General features: G+C 36.7%; 2 protein-coding genes and 1 long non-coding RNA gene across 7 annotated transcripts in view; 2 read left to right on the forward strand and 1 right to left on the reverse strand.

Moving 5' to 3' along the window:
* Positions 1-9,851, forward strand: part of ZNF654 (zinc finger protein 654) — a 79,520-nt gene extending 69,669 nt beyond the window's left edge. For 2 of the 4 annotated variants that reach the window (XM_019624390.1, XM_019624393.1), the window contains 2 exons: positions 2,913-3,054; positions 6,440-9,349. In XM_019624390.1, the coding sequence (XP_019479935.1) occupies positions 2,913-3,054; positions 6,440-8,845 (2,548 nt within the window). In that variant the 3' untranslated portion in view covers positions 8,846-9,349. The other 2 variants (XM_019624392.1, XM_019624391.1) reach the window with 2 other exon arrangements.
* Positions 1,403-18,007, reverse strand: LOC109371717 (uncharacterized). The gene is made up of 3 exons (XR_002121914.1): positions 17,918-18,007; positions 8,726-8,807; positions 1,403-1,611 (listed from the first exon to the last, which is right to left on the reverse strand). It is a non-coding gene; the product is annotated as an uncharacterized LOC109371717 (long non-coding RNA).
* Positions 17,933-25,130, forward strand: CUNH3orf38 (chromosome unknown C3orf38 homolog). 2 transcript variants are annotated; one of them, XM_019624395.1, is made up of 3 exons: positions 17,933-18,406; positions 21,348-21,589; positions 23,098-25,130. In XM_019624395.1, exons 1-3 carry the CDS (start codon positions 18,280-18,282, stop codon positions 23,656-23,658), a joined length of 930 nt encoding a protein of 309 aa, XP_019479940.1. In that variant the 5' UTR covers positions 17,933-18,279; the 3' UTR covers positions 23,659-25,130. The 2 variants fall into 2 exon arrangements, with proteins under 2 accessions (XP_019479940.1, XP_019479939.1); XM_019624394.1 differs by having other exon boundaries at positions 17,935-18,406; positions 23,095-25,130.

Raw genomic sequence — 25,130 nt, forward strand, 5'->3', positions numbered from 1 at the left:
TGAGATCACTGAGCATCCTTATAACCAGTGTTTGGAACTCTGCATCTGGTAGATTGCTTATCTCCATTTCACTTAGTTCTTTTTCTGGAGCTTTATTCTGCTCTTTTATTGGGGACATGTTCCTTTGTCTCCCCAATTTGGCTGCTTCTCTGTCTTTGTTTCTATGCATTATGTAGGTTTGATATTTCTTCTCTCCCAATCTTAGTAGAGTGGCCTTATGTAGTAGGTGTGCTGGGGTGCTCAGTGGCACACACAGTCTTCCTGGTCACCTGAGCTGTGCACTCCAGGTGTGTCCCCTTTATGGGTTGTGTGTGCCCTCCTCTTATAGTTGAGCCTTGGTTGCTGTTTGTATGTCAATGGGAGGGACTGACTCTTTGGCTCATTGGTCGTGATACTGGCTGTGACTACAGTAGAGGAGTGTGGTGCAGGGGCTGACCCTACAGAGCAGGATCTGCCTCAGCAGGGCTCTGGTGCCCGCCCAATCTGCCCCTTGAGTGTGTCATTCTTGGAGGCGGCTGGGTGATGCTCCAGCTCGTTTAGAAGCTGGGTACTAGGGGCGCCAGCTCACCAGGGATCCTTGGAGGGGATCCGCTGCAGGTTAAGTTCAGCCACAGCCCGTGCCCTACCCTGGGCTACCAGGTAGGAGCCACAAAAAAATCCGCAGATGGCTGCTGCCCGTGCCGTGCTTAGAAGTGCCTCGAGAGGCCAAGCTGCAAACTAAGGCCGCCTGCCATAGTGCAGGGCTTACGGCTGCTCAGCACTAGCTCTATTACAGGACACACTCAAGCCAGATGCTGCTTGTCAGGTTTCTGCAAACCTTTGAGAGATCCTAGGAAAGTCTGCAGTATGAGATAAGGCAGGTGGTTTGTACAAAAAAGCCACTGGAAGAAGCTTTAGTGTATCCCAAAGTTGGGCAGGGGCGGGAATCTCAAATCACCAGGGCGTGGCCAATGCACAGCAGAGACTCAGATATGGCAGCCGCCTGCATCTGCACACTGGGAAGAAGGGAGGGCTCAACAAAGAAACAATGGCCTTAGCCAGCTCCTCCATCCAGCAGAAAGCTGCCCCTCCAGCCCCTGTCCCAAGCCAGACTACTTAGTTCCCCACCATATGGCCCTGCTGCCTTTTCAGCTGCTGCCCCAGCACTGCTGCCCCAGCTCAGAGTAAGTCCTTGTGCAGTCCCTTTAAGAGATGTGGCTGGAACTCCAGCTGCCCTCCGTCTCACTCAGTCACAATCTCTGGTGTTTTTCACAACTAGAAATTATGGGGATTTCTCTCCCCGGCACTGGAACCCTGGGTAGGGGTGGGGCTGGGACCTCTCGCTCCTCAGGGTGGGGGGAACCTCCACAGCCGAGATATCCCTCCCGATTTTTAATGATCACATGCAGGTGTGGGACCAGCCCGTTCCACGTCTGTACTCCTCCTACCAGTCTCTAGATGTCTTCTTCTGTATGTTCTTAGTTGTAGGGCTTTGGTTTAGCAAGGTCTTAGGGGATTCTCAATGACGGTTGCTTGTAGTTGTAATTTTGATGTTGTCATGAGAGAAGGTAAGCACAGCATTTATCTACTGTGCCATCTTGACTGGAATTTGGAAACATCAGTTGAGCAACCCTGTAGAAGTACATACGTAAAATTAAAGGGGTTTAAGGTGGTTAGCATTGAGAAAGAATGGTATGGCTGTGGGGGCAAATCTAATTGAAATGTAAAGCCTATGGAAAATAATCAGGTTAGAACCAAACAGAGGAATGTTTAGTGTCATTGACTGATTTAGGAAAAGATAATTTTACAGGAATATCATTTATTTTAAGAGGGATAAGGTGATAGAAAGCAATCGAAATTGAAATATACCCAGACATGGAAATTGGTAAAGAAGTCAGAGCTAGAGATTTGGGAGCAAGGTGTGAAATCCAGTGAGTTTTCTAAGGGATCATGTGTGTAAAAAAAAGTGGGTGGTAGACTAACACTTACGAATACCACACAGCTAGTACAAAAAGGAGGTGGAACTTTGGTTTTACTTCCAATGTGTTGCTTGCCATCATTTTGTTTTCTGTATTAAGTAGACTGCACCTTTGTGATAGTCAAGCTGCCCTTAGATTTAATAGTTGTATGTGCTGGGCTCAAAGTACATTACTCTCAGTAAATCACTTTTTTTTTTTTAACATTTTCATCAATTATTTTAATATTTTTTAGATTGTGATGCTTTATGTAACTTTAATGACACATTAAAAGAATTCTAATTTACTAAAATGTGATATCCAAATATATCAATTATCTTATGATTTTCTTTGCCTCAAAACCCACTGCTCTTAACCTGTTCATCTAATAACCTTGGCCATATTTTAGAAAAGAATCTACCTGTGAAACACTTTAAATAGTCCAGAGCTTGCCGAATATTTCAAAGTACTGCATTTTAATGGAAGAGCAGATAATCTAAAACATTTCAGAATTAGTACTGTAATATACTTACACCTTTAACCTGTAGTCTTTGGTATCTTAATATATTGAAAATAAAAATATGAACCAGTTCTTCTTCACAGAAAGTCTGCATTAACTTCTAATTTTGCAAGTAGGATATTAATTAATGGCCAAAATTTATTTTTTTAAATAGTATCATTAATATTAGTACACTGGGATTAGAATTTGTTTTGATCAAGTACTAGAGATGCCTTAGATTTGTCAGTATATGATAGAAGTCATCCCTTACCACTGCAAAATTGCAATTTCTGATCTTTTCCCCCAGATTCTATTAGTCCCATATAGGTAGCAGAAGTAGCTTGGGATTTAACATAAAATCCGTTTATGCCCACTTTGTACACATCTCAGCCAGGGCACTACAAATCAGCAAAAGATACGTAATGTCTGTATTTCAATAAACTGTATTTTTGATATTTCTCTTTTTTTCTCATTTACAGGGAGTTGATTTTCATATGGAGTAAACTTCAGCTTAAGTCTAATCCTTCAAAACAAGTTTTTGTAGATCAATGCTACCAGCTTTTAAGAACAGCAACTAATGTGAGAGTCATATTTCCTTTCATGAAAATCATTAAAGATGAGGTAAATAGGATATATTTACCCCTCATTTTAAATGAAAATTAAATGACAGTTGACTGGAACTTGAATCTCTTATGATAATCTCATATTTATTTGATTATAAAATTGCAGAGAAGGAGGAATTTAAGGCCACATTCTCCATATATTACACCCTACTCTCCCGTCAACCTCAAACTCCCAACATGGTATAGGATATACATAAATGAAAATAACTAAGAAAAGTCAGAGGAAAAAAAGTGAATTTAGTGTTACTTAAGATTTAATATGGTAACAGTTTCTTCCAAGAAGCAATTTTCTTTTTTCATATAATTAAATAAGTTTGTCACTTTTAACACTATCCTAAGTCCTGTTTGTAGAATCATAACTGATTTGCAGATGAACTTTATATATCTATAGGCAATACCCGCTCACTGTCATAGAGAAATACAGTTCATTGTTTTAAGTCTGGTTTTTAAGTGAAAAGAAACCATGAATACTGAGGCATTTTTGAAACTTAAGGATAAATTTTAAAGTGTGTATTTGAAGTAATACAAACCCATTACCTGTTTTTATAAATACTGGGTTGTCGGAAAAGTCATGACGCATTTTTGCAACTAAAAACAGAAAAAATATGTCATGACTTTTCCAACAACCCAATAGTTCTGAAGCAAGTTTTTCATGGGCCACTTGCAAGTGAGTACAATTCTACATATGACTCTTACATAGACATGAAAATGGATCTGCAGATCCTTTAACTTTTTCCCCTCAAATAGTAACAGAAGTTAGAATACAAAGATAGGAAAGATAAACCTACCCTACATTTTCACTGAATTTTTATGTGGGTTACTTTTAAGTATATAAGGAGGCATCCTTCAAAGAATATGTTTTATTTTTTTATGTATTTATGCATTTACCACATTCATTATCACATCACTCATTAGATGTATGACCATTTAGTGATCATAGTCCCATGATATAACGTTGGCAGCATTGTATCAGGCTGTGGGGGTTTTTTGGTTTGTTTTGTTTCCTATTTATTTTATTAACTGCATTAATAGCTTCGTTATTAAATAGTGAAATGTAATTCAAACGCATTGTCAAAGTTAACCTTTCTCCACACCAAAAAAGGGGAGAAAATCAAACAGACTGTGCTATAGAACACTTTTCAACATCTGAAGTGCATCAGAATCACCAGTAAAACTTTAAAAAAAATAAAGATGTATCTATATTTTTTACATACAAGTATGATTCTCATTTGCACCAAATTATTGAGACTTTGTTATAGAAAGTTTACAGTATAGGTGGAGATCAGCTAATTATCATAAAGCTTTCTTATTTTCACAAGTCTGATCAACCTAAGAATACATTATAAAAGGAAAAATTCAAAGATGAAATAAATATTAAAAATATGCTTAATTGTTTACACTCTACTTAAATATTTTTATCTGATGAAATAGATCATTCATATGCCTTGGTACTGTGAAAAGAGGCATAGACAATGCAGTATGAGTTCAGAAGACAGCACAGATGGCATATATGAAAAGGCTTTACAGAGGAAGATGCTTTCAGCTGAGTTTTGAATGACAGAAGAGGATAATACTAACATTTGTAGAAGATTTTGAATTTTACAGAGCACTTTTGCCTCGTTTTATTACTTGTTTCTCACAGCTGTCCAATGGCATTAATAGGGTAGCAGTGAAACCTAGGGGGAATGTGTAAGAGATCAAAATAATAGGAGGGACTACAGGAGGTGGAGGGTGGGGGGCATGCTGGAGATTCTAAGGGACTTGAATGCTACACTAAAAGTTGGAACTTCAGTCCATAAATAATATTGGAATCGTTAAAGAATTTCATGTAAGGAAGTATCATGTTCCCTTTTGTCCTTTGTGGTGATCCTGAAATTTTTAAACTTGGGCAACTGGGTTGATTATAACTTCATGATTCAAAAGAGAATGTAGACAGAACTTCAGAGAAAGAAAAGGAATTATTTTGAAGCAGTAAATTTTGAGTTTGTTATATCTGGCAAACTAGATGGGAATATCTTATTGTAACAGATGATTAGAAATAGGAAATTTGAATTTAGAAAAGGATTCCAAGCTGGAAATGATGGCTTTATAGGAGAAAACTATAGTCAGTGGAATAGATCTGATCCCATTAATTCTGTGAACATTTGCTCAAAGATCACTATATGCCAACTTCTATGTTAAACATAGGAAGATACAGAAAAAGGAGATGTTGTATTATTTAGGAACTCAAAGTGATTCCTAGGAATTTAAGAATTCAAAGTTATAAAACAGATAGTTATAAAACAATATATACATGCTTTTTAGAAATAAGTATTAGTTATTCTCAGTGGGAAAAATAGGGAATGTTTAACTCTACCCTAGGGCCAGAATGAATGGTGAGAAAAACTTTCAAAGGAGAACTGATTCTCAAAGAATGAACAGGAAGGAGATAGGGATTTACCAGCTAGATAAAGTGGGAGTGTGATGTGCAAAGTTAAGGTCTGCTTGTTAAGCTGTAAGGACTTACGCAGGGTTACACAGCATGTAAGGGACTAAGAAGACATGAGGATGGTAAGGTAGTCTTCCTCTCTTGTCATCTATAATGCACAATCGGCAGGCAGTATGTACACATACGTGCACACATGCATATACACACACACAATTTTAAAGACATATTACTTTTGTATCTTTCTATTTAAACAAGCATTTAGATTATTCCAAAGCACTTGAATTAGCATGGGGTAACAACAAATTCGAGTAAAAGCTGATGGAGTTATCTTTGAGTCATTAGTAACAGTTTCAAGGCTTGAATAATTTTCACGTAACTTCCAGTAGGTTCACTATTCTGATACCTTATTAAATTTTGAAAGATTGTAATTGCCCTCTTCATGTGGCTTACACTTCTCCCTTTATTTGGATATTATGTAAGTAAAAATAGGTAATATTATTTAATGCAGCTTTATGAAAAAGTTTCCATAAGCAAAGCTTTTTAAAAAAACTAGTTATTTTTTAACATAAAAATTAAGAAATGTGTTTAAATACATAAAATTTAACTCTTCAACAAAATGTGAGATTGGTACTTAAATAATAAACAGGGTCTAGATTTGTAAGAAACTTTAATCTTCATAACTTTATGAAGCAGTTTGTATTATGGTTAGTAGGGCTTGACAAACTTGAAAATTAAATAAATTGAAAGCAAAAACGCTATTTTTCCAGATTTTTCTCAAGAAAGATTTAATTATATATTTAAAAAAGGAGTTAAGGCTACCCATTGAGAAAAATTGCACATTTGGAATACTGGGTTTATTTAGCTTTCATTTCAGAGTTGTATTTTAAAAAGATATACTAGTTAATGTAATATTTTTTAAAAAGGTATTTAGTAGTAATATTTTTTCTTTTTACAGGTTGAAGAAGAAGGCTTACAAATTTGTGTTGAAATATGTGGTTGTGCTCTACAGCTGGACCTTCATGATGATCCCAAAACTAAATGTCTGATTTATAAAACAATTGCACATTTTTTGCCAAATGATTTGGAGATCCTCAGGATTTGTGCACTCTCAATATTTTTTCTTGAGCGTTCCTTGGAAGCTTATCATATTGTTGAAGAGCTTTACAAACATCCAGATGAAGAGTATAATGAAGGCACCAGTAGTGTTCAAAATCGTGTTCGTTTTGAATTACTTCCAATTTTGAAAAAGGGATTGTTTTTTGATCCCGAATTCTGGAACTTTGTAATGATTAAGAAAAACTGTGTAGCATTACTGAGCGATAAATCAGCGGTTAGGTTTCTAAATGAAACTACACTGGAAAAGTCTACAGGTAACCTGAAAAGGGCACTAGAACAGCAAGGTTTAGATGAAAGGCTTGACTTTCTTACATATCAGAGCACTGGAGAGCTTGATCCTAATGACATAGCTGGAGTGCAACCTAAAGGTCATAGTCACACAAAGAAAAACCTTACTGCTTCTAATGCTTCCAAAGTAGATCACAACGTCCCAAGGCATCGGTGTGTGTTATGTAACAAGGAATTCCTAGGTGGTCACATTGTAAGACATGCTCAGGCTCATCAGAAAAAGGGCAGTTTTTCATGTGTAATATGTGGTAGGAAATTTAGAAACAGAGGACTTATGCAGAAGCATTTAAAGAATCATGTTAAGAAAATACAGAGACAGCAGATTGCTGCAGCTCAACAGGAGGATCAGGAAATCCCTGCTTTGGAAGAAATAAATTGTTCCAATTTCATTTCATTTGAAAACGGGAATTCTGAGAAAGATTTGGAAGTGCAGGCTACTGATGTTTGCAGTGATGGGAACCAAGAAGTCATCCCTGTGCATGTGGCGGAATTCACTGAAATTCCTGTAAGTGTATCAGAAGATGTTACTGAAAACGTTACTGAAAATGGCAGTCCCGATACTTCTTTAAATAATGTATTGGAGCCTTTACCTCTATGTGAGGATGACTATGAGGAGGAAGAGGATGAAGAAGGTGATTATGAAGATGATTATGACCTGAATCAGGAAACGTCAGTGCTTCATAAAATCAATGGAACTGTTTGCCATCCAAAAGACATATATGCTACAGATCAAGAAGGAAACTTTAGGTGTCCTGCCCTTGGCTGTGTCAGAATATTTAAAAGAATTGGATTTCTAAATAAACACGCAAGGACTGTACACCCAACTGATTTAAATGTGCGGCAGACGGTAATGAAGTGGAGCAAGGGAAAATGTAAATTCTGTCAAAGGCAGTTTGAAGATTCTCAGCATTTTATAGATCACCTTAATAGACACAGCTATCCAAATGTATACTTTTGTTTGCATTTTAATTGCAATGAGTCATTTAAGCTGCCATTCCAGCTTGCTCAGCACACAAAAAGTCACAGGATATTTCAAGCGCAGTGTAGTTTTCCAGAATGCCATGAGCTTTTTGAAGATCTTCCTCTGCTATATGAACATGAAGCCCAGCACTATTTAAGTAAAACACCAGAATCTTCTGCACAACCAAGTGAAACAATTCTTTGGGATGTTCTTACAGACTCAAATCCTAATCATCAGGAAAAAGACTCATCAAGTAATGAGAAACAAGCTATTAGTCTGCCAGTTTCTACTAGCAAATCAAGAAAACATTCTACAGAACCAAAGACGTGTCTAGAAAGTATGGAAAAGAAAACAGACAGTTTAGTTCAGAATGGAAATGAACATTCTGATGATACTGTTTCTGAAATAAGCTTGATAGACCAAAAGATGCCTGACATAGAGCCAAATTCTGAAAATAATTGTAGTATTAGTGATTTAGTCAATGGACATAGTGGAATAGAGCAGACACCTTTAGTTTCATCAGATCCTGCTTTGAAAATTGGTACAAATAGAATCAGGACAGAAAACGGTTCCATTTTATCCAGTGTTGTACCACAAGAACACAGTACCCTGCCAGTATCTCAGGCACCTTCCAAACCAAATGTGACGAATGAACAGACTTCATATGGCTTAATTTTATCAAAGCCATATGTCAGACCATTGCCTCCCAGTTACCTTGATGAACGGTACCTCAGTATGCCAAAACGCAGAAAATTTCTGACTGATAAAATAGATCCCTGTTCTGATCAAGATAATGTTTGTAAAAAATCAATGAAAAGATTAAGATGTGGTAAATGCCTGACAACCTACTGTAATGCAGAAGCACTTGAGGCTCACCTTGCACAAAAGAAATGTCAGACACTCTTTGGATTTGATTCAGATGATGAAAGTAAGTCTTCTATCTTCTCAGTAGGTATATCTGTAGAAAAAGAACATGCCATAGGTCTTCAAGGTTAAAAAAAATTGACATTTGTATAGCACAGATAACAAGGCACTACCCTATACATCATTTCCTTTAATCTATATAACCATTATAAGATGATATTGTTACTCCTGTTTTATAGAGCAAGCAACTGAAACTCATAGGTTAAGTAATTGGCATAGGCACAGGCCTAGGAACTTGTGGAAGCCAGAACCTGTACTCAGGTTTTTCGTACTCCTTCACTATATTTGAGGCTTTTCTTCATTCTAAGTTTTGTGTAATAAAGTTCTAGAAACAAAATAATTATGATAGTTTTTCATCTGAATGCCAGAATATAAACCAAGTGATGTTGAGCTTCTATTACAAAAACAAGTAAAAGAGACTAAAAAAATAACTGAAAAATAAAATTTGAGCAAAAGAGTTTGCCTTTCTATTGATGTCAGTATTTTTTGAATGAGTAACGGTATAAATAAACAAGAATCTGATTTAGAATTACAGTTGAACATCTATAAAATTTGAATTAACAGACATGTTCTGTTTTACAGGTGCCTGATAAAAAGTGTTTCAGAAAGATCTGTTGATCAAGCAGTAGTGTGAAAAAAGCACTACAAGAAACGCATCTTCAGTTTGCTATGTCCCTGATGGCCTTAATTTTAGAGCGGTCTCGGATTACTAAAGATGAAGACAAAGCACATTGTCTAGAAGGAACTCACAGAAGGGATGTGCTGGTTTAGATTCCAAAAGGGTTATTACAAAACTCCCAAAGTACCAGTTATCCAAGAAAACCAGTTTTAAAAAAGTTCACGATGATTGATAGCAGCATGCTCAGTTTCGCTTATGTTAGAAACATGTTCAGGCAACTTAGTCAGAAAAAGAAACCAGCTATGGCCTTACAGAAAGGAAAGTTAATCCATTATTTAAAAAGGGGATGGGTTGGTGTACAATAAACAACTTAAAAGTATTTTATGGGATTTGTTTTCTTGTCCTCCCTTCTGGTCAAACATGGTGTAAGGAATGCTACTATTTGGTTTATTATAATTTAGAAACTGATACATGAAAATATAACTTGATTTATCACCAATACTGTCCATAAAAGGTTGTAACTTCTTTCCAGATGATTGAGTAGACAGGTCAAATTTCAATGAATGGCATGCCAGCATTGAAAATAAAAAGTACAAAACAACACTGCTTAGATAGAATCTTTCACTTGCCATTTTTATAATACCAATGAGTTATATTTAAAAGGTAGCAATGTCAATTAAGTAGAAAAAACCATCAGTAACTCTGGGAAGAGATGGAAGGAATCTAAGACCATTAAAGGCTATCTAGTTGAAGGAAAACACTGAATTGAAATTCCTCAATGTGAATAATGGTATAAGCACACTGGGATATTTCTATTTGTATATAGAGTAGTGTTAGGACATTGCTTGATGATTCATAGTAAGGTCCTTTAGACATTAATGTGAGTTATCGAAGTATCGTCCTATAAAAATAACTGGCTGTAAAAAAATATGTAAGCTAATAATCAGGTCAAGAAATAATTGGTTTTATTCAATTAGGAGTTAATTATAAAAATAAGCCATACTTCTCATGCTTTCTTATTAGTGATGAATTTGGTCTGAATAGTAATGTTTTTATATATACAAAAGGAAATATTTACCAAAAATTTGCACAGCAAGAACACAATAAGATATATTGATGCATTCATTTTCCTTGATGACCAGTAATTTTCCTAAGGAAGACTGTAACTTAATAGTCAATAAATCGTTAAAACAAAAAATGTGTTTTAAAATACCCTCTCAGATGTGTTCCACTTGGACATACTCTAAAAAAGGAAGCTTAAAGACCTCTTTTTACCTAATAGCATGTTAATCTATAGCAGGGAAAAAATTGAACAAAAATGCAAAGGCGAATTCTTCAAAAACTGAGCTACTAATGTACAAATGTCAACCAAATATTCCAGTTATTCCAACTGGCACATTTTTGTTCAAAGCAGATAGATAATCTCATCAGACCCTACTGTTATAAATTTTTCGATATTAAAGCTTGAATGAAGTTACCAAGCAAGTGGGACATTTCTACTAGGGTAGCATCCAGACTTTATTAGGATTTCTAGGTCATGATAGATCAGACATCTGAGAAAAATTTTCCCAGTTTTATGAGTTTATCCTGGGCATTCACTACTATGCAATTGATAGTCATAAATCCATTCCAATCAAATTCAGGTTTTTGTTTTTTATGTAGCCTACATTAGGCTGTGGAATTTACATTTAAATAACAAGTAGATTTTTAAATTCTTTAAGGTCAACTTAAAAATGAATGTTTCCATACTTCATGATACTAAAAATATAATACTTGAGTTGTTTCAGTTCAGTCTAAAATATGTCATGTAATAAAAAGTCTGTTTGGAAACTAGTTAACTTGGACAATGACTTTGAAATATAATTTCTGCTTTGTGCATTTTCTAGAAGTTTAAAATTACAACTAAATAACTATTTTTTGTAAGTTCTATCAACATAAATCCATGTCTGCAAATTATTTTCATTCATTTTGCAGTTCATACCAAGATGTTTTAAACATACTCCACTTATTTTTTTTTTTAATTTGAGGTTTTATTTCTGTTTTGTGTTGCTAAGAAAAAACTATTTCTGAAAGACTGAGATCAAATCAGTTTATACATAACTAAGTCAAGGAATGTTTTATAAAATTCTATTTGACCACACTGTTCTAACCTATTTATATACTTCTCAAATAATTACTATTGAAAGAGTGTACATTTTATGTATGTTTTATAAAACAAACACATCAGTTTGCTTTTAGAGGATGTATACACTTCCAACCATTCTAATTTGAGATTCAAAAGAAAAGAAAACTTTATTTTTTAGATTCTTCTTTTTCTTTTCTACTCCTATTTTGAGGATGTGTTTATTTTAAATGGACCAAGTTTCAATCCTTTGTTTTTAAATAAAAATCTCCTTCAAAACAGTAAATATTAACTTTCTGCTGTTTTAATAAGGTCAAGAAAGTAGCAAATCGAAATTTTGGCTGCTCAGATATTATGGAGGAAGTAGAAAAGGAATCTCCGTGGACAAGGACACTGGTACTTTGGGCTTTAGCCATATTCTTTTTTTTTTTTTTTCTTAAACCACCAATTATATGCGTAGATAATTTATAACATTGAACTTGCGATTCTTCTCAAATCACTTGAAGGTTTGGCCCTACGCCTTTCATGTTTGGTTTAAACTGTTGTATGGATGAAAAACCTAAAAGGGATGATAGTGTTTATTTTTTAATTTATTTGGTACTGTAAAACACCTTTTCAGAATGACTAAATGCTGCATATGCATTTTGGAATTGTTAATATGTGAAAGATTACAGATTCAGCAAGAAAGGAAATTTGTGCTTCCTTGTTGAACATTAAATTATTTTACTTTGCATTTTATAAGAGTACAAATTAAAACTGAGCCATTGAACTGCAATAAATCAACAATAGTGTCTCATTTCAAGAAATTTTTTGTACTGTACATAGATTTGTTCAATAAAACGTCCTTGTTGGTAATGAAGTGTTCAATTTTATGTAGCACAATGCTTCAACAGTAATTAGACTTAAAGTATATATTAAATAAGACATTTTTATTATGTGTCATAAAAGAATGAGATATTTCAGTTAATATTACTATATTCAGATTGATTTTAGAAAACTATAATATAGAGAAAAAGAAAAATTTACATAAAATAGACCTCTTTTAAAAATTATTTTAACTAATGTCCATATGCAGGAATTGCACATTAACAGAATAGTGGTTACTAAAGTCATTTCAGGTAAATGGTTTCAGTGTGAGATAGTGCCCTCTGCAAACTTAGGTGGAAGACAAATGTGAGAGCTCTTGAAAAGCCAGACAGTGGATGGATTTCTCTACGTTGGTAATTCTTCAAAGATGAGGAGCCTCTTGGTGGAACTTAAAACAAAAAAAACAAAGACTGTGAAGTCACTTGGAAATAAGATATGAATGATGAAAATTACTACCTATAAAAGCATTTCAGTGGGAAAATGTCTAAGCCAATTAATCGGTATCTAAAAGTGAGGTCTTGGACATGAGGGCTCCTACTTGTTTGGTTCATGAAACAAGGAAAACCCCTACACTATTTGCTATAACTTGGAACTAGAAAAAACGAGGCTGCTGTAGAAAAAGTAGCTCTTTAATGTGATGAGGTAGGACTGCAAATGAAAGCGTAGATGCTGTGTTAAATACAGTGATTCGCACATATTACAAATGTTATGCTTTAAAAAACACTATGAGAAAGTTATTGAAGCATTCTAGAACTGAGATCTAGAATTCTCAGTCTGATTTATGGTCATATGATCTTAGACTATTACATAAATGTATTGAGGTCTTTAGATCAAGTTACTGGGGTTATCTACACTTTACATTTTTCTTTTCTGAAACTTGAGGAGTTCTGGGAAGCAATCAAATATTAAGTACCCTTCAAGATAAACAAATTAGGTTGTTTTTCATAGCGTAATATAAGATCCATACTGATTTCAAGAATCAAATGATAACAGAGAAGTTTGGGCTATATATCAAGATTTGAAATAGAGGCAGCAGTACATGGAATAAAAACAGTGGGAGAGAAGTTCATTCCTTGTTTATGGGTGCTGCACACAAGAGAAGAAATGCCTGCTTGCTTTGCTAAATTACTGTGTACCAGCTACTTTATATGTGTAATCTGTAATTGTTAAACAACGGCAGGTAAGAACACTGCTTTCAGAAACTAAGGCTCCCAAAGGTTAAATAACCTGAATGAAGTCACACAGCTAATAAATAGGTGGAATTGAAAACTCAGATGTGTTCTTCTAAAACCATAATGCCACAAAGTTTTCCCTGCAAATGTAGAACATGAGTGGATTTAATATATCTAAATCGAGAAAGCCAGACTGGCTTGATTTCAGACAAAAGGTGAAGTTGGCCACAGATATAGCTGACTGATGTTTCATTCTCTTCTACCAGCAGGGATTCTTAGAGTGGTCCCAGAGCAGCAAAATTGGCATCACCTGAGAACTTGTTAGAAATGCTAAATTTTGGTCAGGTTGGGGACCAATCTGCCTCTTGACAAGTCCGCCAGTTGATTCTGGTACATGCTGACATTTGAAAACCACCAATTTAAAGCAGCAAGTTTCTTTATATTTCCCTAGAAAGATATACCATTTCCCCTTAAATTCATAGAGCCTTCCTAGTAACTTGCAGTTTCCAGGAAATTTTAAAAAGTCCCCTATTAATGGACTGCTTTTGGGTGAATGGATATTTTAATAGTAAGATCTAATACCCCAAACCACTCTAATCTGGAAAACTTTTTTTCTCAAAAAGCATTAAGCAAAAAAAACTACCAGAACACGATTTAATGGAAACAGTTCAAAGAGGTGTGGGGAACAGTTGTATTCAAATTCCAGCATGACAGTTACACTTGTGGAGCCTCAAGCAATTAAGTGCATCCCACTGAACTCAGACTTCCACATCTGTTAATAGGGGAGAGCTGTTATTGCTAGAAGGTTACAAGAATAAACTGTGAAGGGCCTGATGCTGAGCCCTTACTGTTATAATTTCTCTTCATATTACAGCTTCTGTACGGTCTTTGGCTTCAGCCAAAACCAGCTATGCTGTTTTCCATGCATTTTTTCCACTACTGCTCCCTTTACCTGTAATTCTTCACCGTCTTTCTGCCCCTCCCCTTATTTTTTGCTTAATCCTTCTTGGGCATCACCACTTTCTCCAGAAAGCTTGAATCGCTCTTGAAAATTACTGATTTCTTAATTGAAATCTACTTCTCCCTGTCTCCCTCCTCTCAGGAAATGGTAACTCCCCTTGCACAAACCAAAACCTTGTAGTCATCCCTCACTTGTTATCATGTCCTCCACTCTAACTCAATCCACTACCTTCTCTCACCTGAATATTGTAGTAGTCTCCTAATTAGGCTCCCTGTCTCCTCTTGCCCTCTTTCAGTCTGTTCTTCACACCAGCAGCCCAAAATGGTCCAGCTTAAAACCAGTCAGATCATGCCATTCCAGTTTCAAATCCCCCAATGGCTTTACAACACATTCACTTATTTAAAAAATATTTATTACATACTGTGCTCTGTAATAAGCTCTGTAATAGAAGATAAAAATAAAAAAGATAAAAACCCCTGGCTTACAGAACTCATTACTGGAGGGCAACAAACATATAAGTGCTATGCAGAAAAATTAAGTGGGTAGGGAAGGTATAAGTCAGTATGGCATTGTTAGTGATCATTTTAAACAGAATGATGAAGGAAGTCCTCTTTGACAAGGTGATTATTGACCATGAACCTGAATGAAGGGAAAGAGAGTCATTCAGGCATCTGAGGGAAGACTGTGCCAGGCAGAATAGCAAGAGCAAAGGCTCTGAGGCAAGGACCTAACATGGCAAGATTAAGGAACAAATACCACTGTGACTAGTCGGAAGTGACACTGAGAAACGGGAAATGAAGACAGGTAAAAATAAAAGCCAAAGTCTATAATGGCCTGCCAGGTTCTAGGTCTGCACTATCTAATACAGTAACCACTAGCCACATGTGGCTATTAAAACTTAGTTACAATTCAAATAAAATTTAAAATTAAGTTCATCAGTTGTACTAGCCATATTACAAGAGCTCAACAGCCACATGTGGCTTGTGGTTACCATATCGGACAGCACAGAGATACAACATTTTCATCAGCTCGAAAGCACTTTTGGACAGGCGGTTCTATATCAGTGGTTCTCAACTGTGGTGATTTTGCCACCCAGGAAACATTTGGCAAATTGGAAATATTTTTGGTATCCACAACTGGGGGAAGGAGGTGTTACTGGCATCTAGTGGGTAGAGGCCAGGGATGCTGTTAGGAATCCTAAAATGCATAGGATAGCCCCCACAGCAAAGAATTATCTTGCCCAAAATGTCAACTGTGCCACGGTTGAGAAACCCTGCTCTAGATCAATCCTGACTACGACTCTAACCTCACTGCTCATTGTCGCCTCCTCCTTGCACAAGCTGCTCCAGCCTCCCGGCCTCCTTCCTACATGCCAAGCCCTCTGTTCCTTCCTCATAACTTCTACTGTTGCTTGTCCTAGACACTCTTCTGTGGTTCACGCTCCCATTTTCTTCAGGTCTTTCCTTCAGTGTCCCCTAGAGCATTCCTTGATAGCCATATAATATAGCAACATCCTCTTCGTCACCCTCCTTTTAATGTATTTTTCTCCATAGCATTTCCTGACATAGTACACAGTTTCTTATATGTTTATTGTCTTTTTCCTCCCACTGGAATGCAAGCTCCAAAGAACTTGCATTTGTTCCCAGCGTAAAGAACAGTGCCTAGCAAGTAGTTAAGTTAGGTGCTCAATAAATACATTTTATGAATCAATGAATGAATGCATGAATGAATAAGTTGGGCATGCCTTCCGTGTGGTCCTACACCAGCAGTATGAGCTTGTCATCTCTTTATTTGCCAAACTCTCAAAAGTTCCTTGAAGGCAGGCCTGTGTCATTTCTCTGAATCTTCATTACCTACCATAGTAGGCACTCATTAATGCTTAATAAAAAATGAAGAATTGGTATCTGTTTAGTAAAATACCCTAAATAACGTCCACTGGCAAATTAGATTAACCATGCTTCTGTGGATGGAAAAGGGGCCACAGGTTAAACCTGGCAAGCTCAGAAGACTAAAAATAACCACATAAAATGGCATGAGCATAAAAAAATAAATAAATAAATAAAAATTCATGACTAAATGGGCCACGGAGGGAAGTCACACATCAACTTCCTTCATTAAGTTAATCTGTGCCTTTTCAGTGGGCCTGTTTGTTGTCTTTTTGTACCTAAGATAACATCTTTAATCCTTTTACCCGACCAGAGCTGGAAACTGCAAAATTCCTTATTATTATGCTTGTTTCCTGATTAGTCTGTGCTGTAAAAAGCAAACTGTTAGCTGTCCTGCACCCACCTATGTAAAAGAAGTGCCTGTCTCTCCAATGTACTTTTATCCAAAACCCCAGACATTTCCCCGCTTTGCTTTCTCCCACCCCCTTAATCTATCACCAGTGGATTTTGTGTAACCTTCCTCCTTTGATTTTATGTATAAAATAAGCTGTTTGAGCATTTTCTCAATCCGTTCAGATTTTGCTTCCAAGCAATTGTCGACAGCTTGGCTCAAATCAACTCTTACAAGTTTTCTCTGAGGCTGGATGTTTTTCGTCCACATCACTAATACTTGTTTTAAAGACTATATTTACGGTATATTTTATAACTGATATTTAGCTGTTATTTTTTTAAATGTTAAATTTGCTCACCAGATCTGCGGATGTGTACATTTCAGCCACTAACTGGCAATACCCTAATTAAATGTTCACAAATCTCAAACACGCTTAAAAATGGAAGGAGAAGGAAGCAAGTGTTTTAAGCATGATTCCTAATCCAGACTTGGTCCCGCAAAGCATCACAGTTTCCCTCTCCTGAATGTGGATTGCTGTGATATTACTAGTAATAAAAATAGCTAATATTTATTGAACTCTTTCTAAGGGCCGGGCGCTGTTCTCCCCCTGCCCCCCGACCCTTCACCAACAACCGCATGAGGTAGGTAGCTCTCCAAGACTCATTTCGAGATAGGAAGCTGATGGACAAAAGGCTAAAGAACTTGCCCACGGTCACTGTTAGTAAATGGCGGAGTAAAACCCACGCAATCTGGCTTCCAGGGTCCCCAACATTAAACTGCTACGCGATGGCTCCCCGCCTACCACCAAGCCCGCGAGGACCGGAACAGAAGCCACAGCCCATCTCAGCCTGTTTGAGGCTAGTCGGCCAAAGGTGGCCCCGCGTGGCATAGGAAAGGTGACTTAAAAAATTTTCCATCGTATAGTGTTAAAACCAAATTATTTTAACAGGAATATGTATTTAAGAATATCAAACTACAAGCGCACCCAACTCAGAAATAGCCGCTGAAAACTTTCAAGCGTTCCCGGGGACAGTGGACGGCGGGCGTGGAGGAGGCGCCTCCATTGGCCGGCCCCGCGGCATCATGGGAGCTCGTCGTACACTGAGGGCGCCCGCTTTCCACGCACCTGCGCAGCGCTCCCGGTTGGCTCTTTAGAAGGAACTCCTGAGGAGTCCGGGGTTTCGCTTTCCGCAACCAGCTCTCTTGTGGAAGGTCGATGTTCTCGGTGTAAACGCGGTGCTGCCCTAAAGTGAGATCCGTGGGACTCCACTCCTCCCCTGCCAGCCCGGAACCACAAGTTGGAGCACCGCGTTTCCTGATTGCCTCATTGGCGACCACTTCCGCCCAGGGGGTCTGGAATACCCGAGACCCTTTAGTGGCGAAGAACAGGAAAGGCACTTCCGGTACCTGTTGCCAAGGCGCCGGCCCCGTGGGCCTAAAGGAGCGACATTATTGGCGTCGTCCTCTCCCCCCTTCCCAGGGGTCGAGATGTCGGGGCTTAGCTACCCAGAGAGAGAGGGCTGTCGTAACCTGCTTGGCCTACTGGACAACGACGAGATCATGGCCCTATGTGACACTATCACCAACCGCCTGGTGCAGCCTGAGGACCGCCAAGGTAAGGATAGACCCTTCTCCCCAAGGGCGGACGTCCCTCCCCAGGCCTCACCTGGCTCCCAGGTTGCGGGAGCGTCGGGGTGGAGGAGGTGCGAGGCCTCGCCTCTGACCTACCCGGGACCGCGCTGGGGCGGAGCCCTGGGGAACCTCGGCCGCCGCCGCGACGCAGCCTCCGGCGGTCCCGCTGCGCCTTGCCCGGCGGCGGTGGCTTCCCGGAAAACGGCGCTACTCCCAGGTTTTATCCATTGAGTGTTAGAGACAAATGCTTGTTTTGAGGATTCAGAGTACGTGAATAGTTATTAAAAAAAATAAATTTCCGGGGAACCAGGGTGTCTTCGTTTTGTTTCGATCAGCTGAGGCGTGTCAGCTGCTGCTCAGGCATTTTTCATCAAGCTTCGAGGAGGATAGCAAACATTTTGTTATCAGTCTCCTAGGTAAAACAACTAATGTAATAAAAGCAGGTAGTTTGAATCTATTTCTTTTTTTTGGACCTAGATTTTTTTACTGAGATGATTTCGTGTAGTAGGAATAGATTACTTTCAGAGCCAAATAAACATTTCAGTAGAACAAATTTCAAGTGTTATTAATATTCAGCCTAAATCCATATAAAAATGCAATGAGTAGCTTAAACGTTTATTTCATTTTGTATATCACCTGGCTAGTTTTATTTTAAACGTGCTGGATTTTACTTTAAACTGTGAAAAGTATTAGTATATGACTTATCCACAAGATTCTGCTTTTAAAAACTGTTTCTCTACTTATAAAGTCAAAGATACATTGTTGCCATTTAAGAAAATCTCTCATTTGAAACTTCGAACCATGAACATTAAAAGAAGAAATTCCTGAGCATTTGGACTGAAAATAGTTTTAGACTTAATGTAATTGTTCAGCATTTATATAGTTTATATGCTAATCACCTCTAAAGACGAGGTGAATGAATTTAAACTTATAATAGATCAAAATGCTGGATCTAATTGATGGATCTAAAAACAGGTAAGAAAAAGAAACTTCCCAGTACAAAACTATTAAAAGATTTGAAGACGTTTCTCAGAGAGGAAAAAAATTAATAAACATTGAAAAAGGAACTTTAGAAAGCAGTGAAATGAAAACCAAAACACACGGTCTTTTCTGTTACCAGATTGACAAAAAACTGAATGTATAAACTTCAAGTGCTGGTGATCATGTAAAGCAACCTTTTGACAACTGCTGGAGGAGTGTAAATTAGAACTGCCAGTTTGGAAAATGTTTGACATTATCTCCTGAAATGGAAAATTTGCTTACTTCTACACACATATTCTATATGTGAGCTTCTCAAACTTGAATGTGCCTATGAATCACTCAGGATCTTGTTAAAGTGCGGATTCTGGTTCAGTAGTTTTGGGGTGGGCCCAGAAATTCCACATTTCTAACAAATTCCTAGGTGATGCTCATGCTGCTTGGCCCTCTATGCACGGGGAGACATGTATGAAAGTAATAGTGTTTATAATTGGATACACAGTAGAAGTCTATAAACAAGGATCGGCACCTTGTGATATATAGGCATATAATTAACTATGGTACAACAGTGAACATGAATTAACTAGAGCTGCATATATTCACATCGATTAACCTCAGAAACAAGATTAAGGGAAAAGCTGAATATAGAAGACTACATTGATGGATTGAATTTATAGAATATTCAATACCAAACTGTATTGTTTAGGGAAATATAGTTACGCTGTACAACTATAAAGAAAAGCAAGGGAATGATAAACAACATTTAGGATAATAGCTACCTGTAAGATGAGTGGGAAGAGAGAGGGAATAGTGTTAAGTAGGGAGAGGTAAAATGATGGTCTCAAAGATATTAGTAATTTACTATGTCTATACTATTGGGAAAGTCATGACGCATTTTTGCATTGAAAAACATAGAAAAATACATCATGACTTTCTGACGACCCAATAATTACTATTGTAGTATCTTCAAAGATATTAGTAATTTCCTGCATGGAGTGTACATGGGAGTTCATCATATTGCTATGCTGTATACCTTATACATTAAAAATAATTTTTGGTCTGTTGTTTAATATAAAATTTTTTTTAATTAGAAATATACAAGTCTGGGTTCTGCCACTTCTTAAAAGTAAAATTGTTGATACCTCATGGACCCTCAAGTTTCATTATCTGTAGAATGAAGAGATTGAACCAAAAGTCCTTGTGCATCTAAAATGTTGTAATTTTACCCGTTTTTAGGTATTGTAATTGAATTTAGGTCCATTGGCCTTATTAGAGAAAAACAATTTTTTCTCTGGCTGGCTCAGATTTTTTTCTTAAACCATGCTTTAAAAGAAAATGCTAAAATTTTACTTCAACTTAAGAGAAGTGAAAGGAAGAGGGAATATTAGGGAAGTTTAAAGCATAAAGAAAATTTTTTTAAAACGCCAAACCTGACAACCCACTTACTGGTTTTTTGTTTTTGTTTTTGTTTTTTCATTTTTTCATGCGGGAGTCGAACCGGCAACCTTGCTGTTAAGAGCGCACACTCTATCTACTTAGCCATCTGGGCGGTAGCTCAGCTCAAGGTGTCGAGTTCTGTCCCAGCCACGGGTGGGCATAGCCCACCATCTAACAGGTAATCTTGTCGTTAGGAGCATGTGCTCTCACCAGCTAAGCCATTCTGCCATGTGTTGGCAGCTCAGCTCCAGCGAAGCTCACTGTCCCATGTGGGAATTGAACCAGTGACCCTGTTGCTCAGAGCTCTTTTCTCTTAAGCAAAGGCTTAACCAACTGAGCCACTCGGCCGGCCCACCCACTTACTGTTTTTTAAAAATGATTACCATCTCAAGCAAAAGCAGTAATGCCATGACAAGAATTCATAAATATTATTTGGTGGAGTTTCTGCTGACCCTAGACAAATTTACAAGTGACTCATGATTTTTTTAATGTTTACAATTTCCTTCTAGATGCTATTCGTGCAATATTAGCATACAGTCAAAGTGGAGAAGAACTTCTGAGGCGTAAAAAAGTCCACCGAGATATCATATTTAAATACTTGGCATCACAAGGGGTTATTATACCTCCAGCTACTGAAAAACACAGTCTTATTCAGCATGCAAAGGATTACTGGAAAAGGCAATTACAACTGAAATTGAAGGAAACACCAGAGCCAGTTAAGACCTCTCAGGACATTAGACTCTTTCAACAGGTAAAATAGATTTTATGATTATATCCTGAACCATAGTTCTGTCTCTGACTCTTTAGATAAAATCCTAGATCTGGGGTAACATGGTTAATATATTTTTAAATAATTTTAGCTTTACTTCATATCTTTTGCATCCTAAAGGAAGACCACCAGTAAAGCATAATTTCAGTAAGAAACAGTAAGAAAACAGTAAGAAACACAATTTCTGACATTTAGCAATGTATATGAAATATTCTGTTGATTTGTGAGGGAAAAAAAGTTTTTATATCCTTATCAAGTGAGGACTGTTATGTTTTTAAAGAAGGTGAATAGACTGCAGGATCAGTTTAATTTTAATTTAGCCTCTAGATCTCTAAATTTTTTCTACTTTAAAAGAATGCTATTTAAGGCTTTCTTTGACATTTTGAAAACTTTCTTTTGTATTAAATCTCAAAAATTCCATGAAAGAAACTTAAATATTTTTTACATTAGGTTTTTTTCTTTTTTTTTAATCTAGGAAAAAATTCTGTTGTAATTTCCTCCGGCTGACATTGGCTGTTCCTATTTCCTTATACCTCCACTTTACATTGTATCAATATTTCAATATTGATTGAATGAATTTCTAGGTCATTGACACATTTTTAAACTATATACCACATACTTTGAATTTATGTGTTTTACAGTGAGAATTATTTGCCTTTACATTAGGAAAGGATCTTCTAAGGGCTTTCTTAATGTACCACTGAAAAGAACGTTGACTTTGAAATCATACAGATGCGACTTCAAATTAGGTTCTGTGACATACTAGGTGTGAACTTGTGCAAATAATTTGACCTTCTTGAGCCCTCTTTTCTTTCTATATAGAAGGAAATATTAGCACTTAAGTGCCAACCACAGAGCTCAGTATATTCAATAGCAGATGCTCAGTAAATATAAGATCTCATGCCATATAAATGAGATATTATGCTATGGAATAAATAGATGAATAAAAATCTAGCTTATCAGATATAGTTTTGCAATAACATTTTCTTTGAAGTAAAACAGATAATAGTGTAAAATTTATCACAATCATAGGAAATAACCTATTTTAAACATATTAGAAGTATATAGTGAAAATGATTATTGTCAACTTCTTGTGGTATGATTCATATGCTGCAGAATATATCCATTTAAAGCATGTAGTTTGAAGGTTTTGACAGATTTTCTTTCACACCTGTGGAACCATTGCCACAATCAGGAGAAAATGCTTTACAAAAGTTGTTACTAACTGTTCATGTTGATATTTTAAGAGGCTTTGTTAAACCTTAATTTCTTAGCTGAATTTCTAGATGTTTAAGCTGGGAAATTGGAAAATGATTTTTCCCCTTTTTGCCGAAAGAATTTACTATGCGTGATGAGTTCAGTGAATTAACATGTAGTTCATTCCCTTCTGCCTATAAGCAGTACATTAAAACTTAGTACTGAAACCAGCTATAGAATAATAGATACGAAAATTAACCTCGGTTTTATTTTGTATTTATCTTAATCAGCAGAAGAAAGAAGATAAAGCTGAAAAAGTTGATTTTCGTCAATTAGGAGTACAGTTCTGTCACTGGTTCTTTGAACTTCTTAATTCTCAGAATCCTTTTCTGGGACCACCTCAGGATGAGTGGGGGCCACAGCACTTCTGGCATGATGTCAAGCTTAGGTTTTATTACAACACATCTGAACAAAATATGACAGAGTACCATGGGGCAGAAATTGTGAGCCTTCGTCTGCTATCACTAGTGAAAGAAGAATATCTTTTTCTCAGTCCCAACCTAGATTCCCATGGACTAAAATGTGCTTCTTCTCCCCATGGCCTAGTTATGGTTGGAGTTGCTGGAACCGTCCACCGAGGGAACACTTGTTTGGGCATTTTTGAACAAATATTTGGACTCATCCGCTGTCCTTTTGTGGAAAATACTTGGAAAATCAAATTTATCAACTTGAGAATTATTGGAGAGGCTTCCCTTGCTCCTGGAACATCAATGAAACCAGCTATAACATTTGAAGCAAGTGATCTAGAGGCCTTTTATAACACAATCAGTTTATGTGGTACCAAAGAAGTATGACATAATGCAAGGCAGGCATTGGCTGGATCTGGAGACCAAGCTTTATGTAGTGGGAATGAGGCATTGTTGAACAAGAGAACTGAGTTTAAGTAACCCTCTAAAGCTTTGAGCACTGTATGTCAGTCTATACAGAAACTTTCCCAAATACTACATAAGTAATGTCTAAGTGGTTTCAGATGTGAGGATTGACATTTTAGTTGAAATATCTTTTTTGACTACAGACTAACATATTACATGAATATTTGCCTCTTTCTACCTGAATTGCAGCAAATGTTATTCTAAGGGCTTAATGCAGTTCATCAAATAAATCTCACTTTAGATGTTATAAACAGTGTGCCTTAGAAACCAGGTAATGTGTTCATTTTACTGTAAATATTCTGCACATGTGTGCACTTTTCATATGGGGAAAGAGGAATAGTGTTCAAGGTTTCCCCTTGTCAAGGTTTTCGTTTACTTTCACCTAAACCTGGATAATTTTGCAAACGTATCTCGTGCCAGTATTGTTTTTAAAAAGTGCATATTTTAGAGATATTTAAACTCAAAGTTCTTATTTTAGAAAACTTGGATAACATTCTTAATGCAAAAAGTGCAGTAATTTAGCAGATGGAGAAAAATGTACTTTGCCTTTTTAAAATTTGAGGAACATTTTCCAGTTATCTACTGTAGTCCAAGCTGAATATCTTATAATCTGCAGTATTTTCTGAACTGTTTTGGGCAACGATAAGTGCTATTCTCAAAACAGACTTTATTCTTATCTAAGGCTTCAGCTGACAACTTTTATAGAGCATTTATTGTAACACCATATAATGAAACATTCTGTTCACATTTTTTTAAAAGTTGTGCCCAGTTCCTGACTCGTAATTGAATTACTGTTTTTCCTCTTGATCTTGGATGAGGTGATCAAAAAGGAAAAAGAACACAAATTTATAATGTGAGCATACATATATACATACATATGCATATAGTCCCACATCATAAGTTAAAATTATCGGGATTTTTTTCACCTCTAATTTGTTTTACTAGGTTTGAGTTATGAAGTAAAGTTACCAAACTAATTACATAGTTGCTTTAAAGTTTAAATTTCTCATCACCCAGCAGCTACTTGCTGATCCTGGATTTAGTTTGTGATTTTAATTTCCAAAAATGCCATTTGGAAGAAAATTCAGCTGGGAAATGTGATTATGTATTGTACATGTTAACTGTTTGCCTTTAACTGGGCTCGTGATTGATCATCTAGGGTGACTGAGAAAGGATTTTGGAAACAGGAGGGAAAAAAACTCTTGTTTAATGCCAGGCATCTTATGAGGAGTACAAATTGATATATCCAAAAATAAAAATAAAGGAAGGAAATCCCTTTTGTCCGCCTAAGAATAGTGTATTGTTTAGATTTAAAGTCACATTTTCTTAATTTGGAAGTGTCATTATAACATGTAACCGATAAATATCCTAAGTAAAGGATGAATGAAAAACTT

Source organism: Hipposideros armiger, unplaced genomic scaffold (genome assembly GCF_001890085.2).
Source record: "Hipposideros armiger isolate ML-2016 unplaced genomic scaffold, ASM189008v1 scaffold_587, whole genome shotgun sequence".
In the NCBI taxonomy this organism is placed as follows: domain Eukaryota; kingdom Metazoa; phylum Chordata; class Mammalia; order Chiroptera; family Hipposideridae; genus Hipposideros; species Hipposideros armiger.

What these genes read in the sequence shown, in the direction of transcription:
- CUNH3orf38 (XM_019624394.1), top strand. Translation starts at nt 18,280, where the DNA reads ATGTCGGGGCTTAGCTACCCAGAGAGAGAGGGCTGTCGTAACCTGCTT. An exon ending in GCAGCCTGAGGACCGCCAAG is followed by an intron (nt 18,407 to 21,347) that starts GTAAGGATAGAC and finishes ATTTCCTTCTAG; the next exon opens with ATGCTATTCGTGCAATATTA. An exon ending in ACATTAGACTCTTTCAACAG is followed by an intron (nt 21,590 to 23,094) that starts GTAAAATAGATT and finishes TATCTTAATCAG; the next exon opens with CAGAAGAAAGAAGATAAAGC.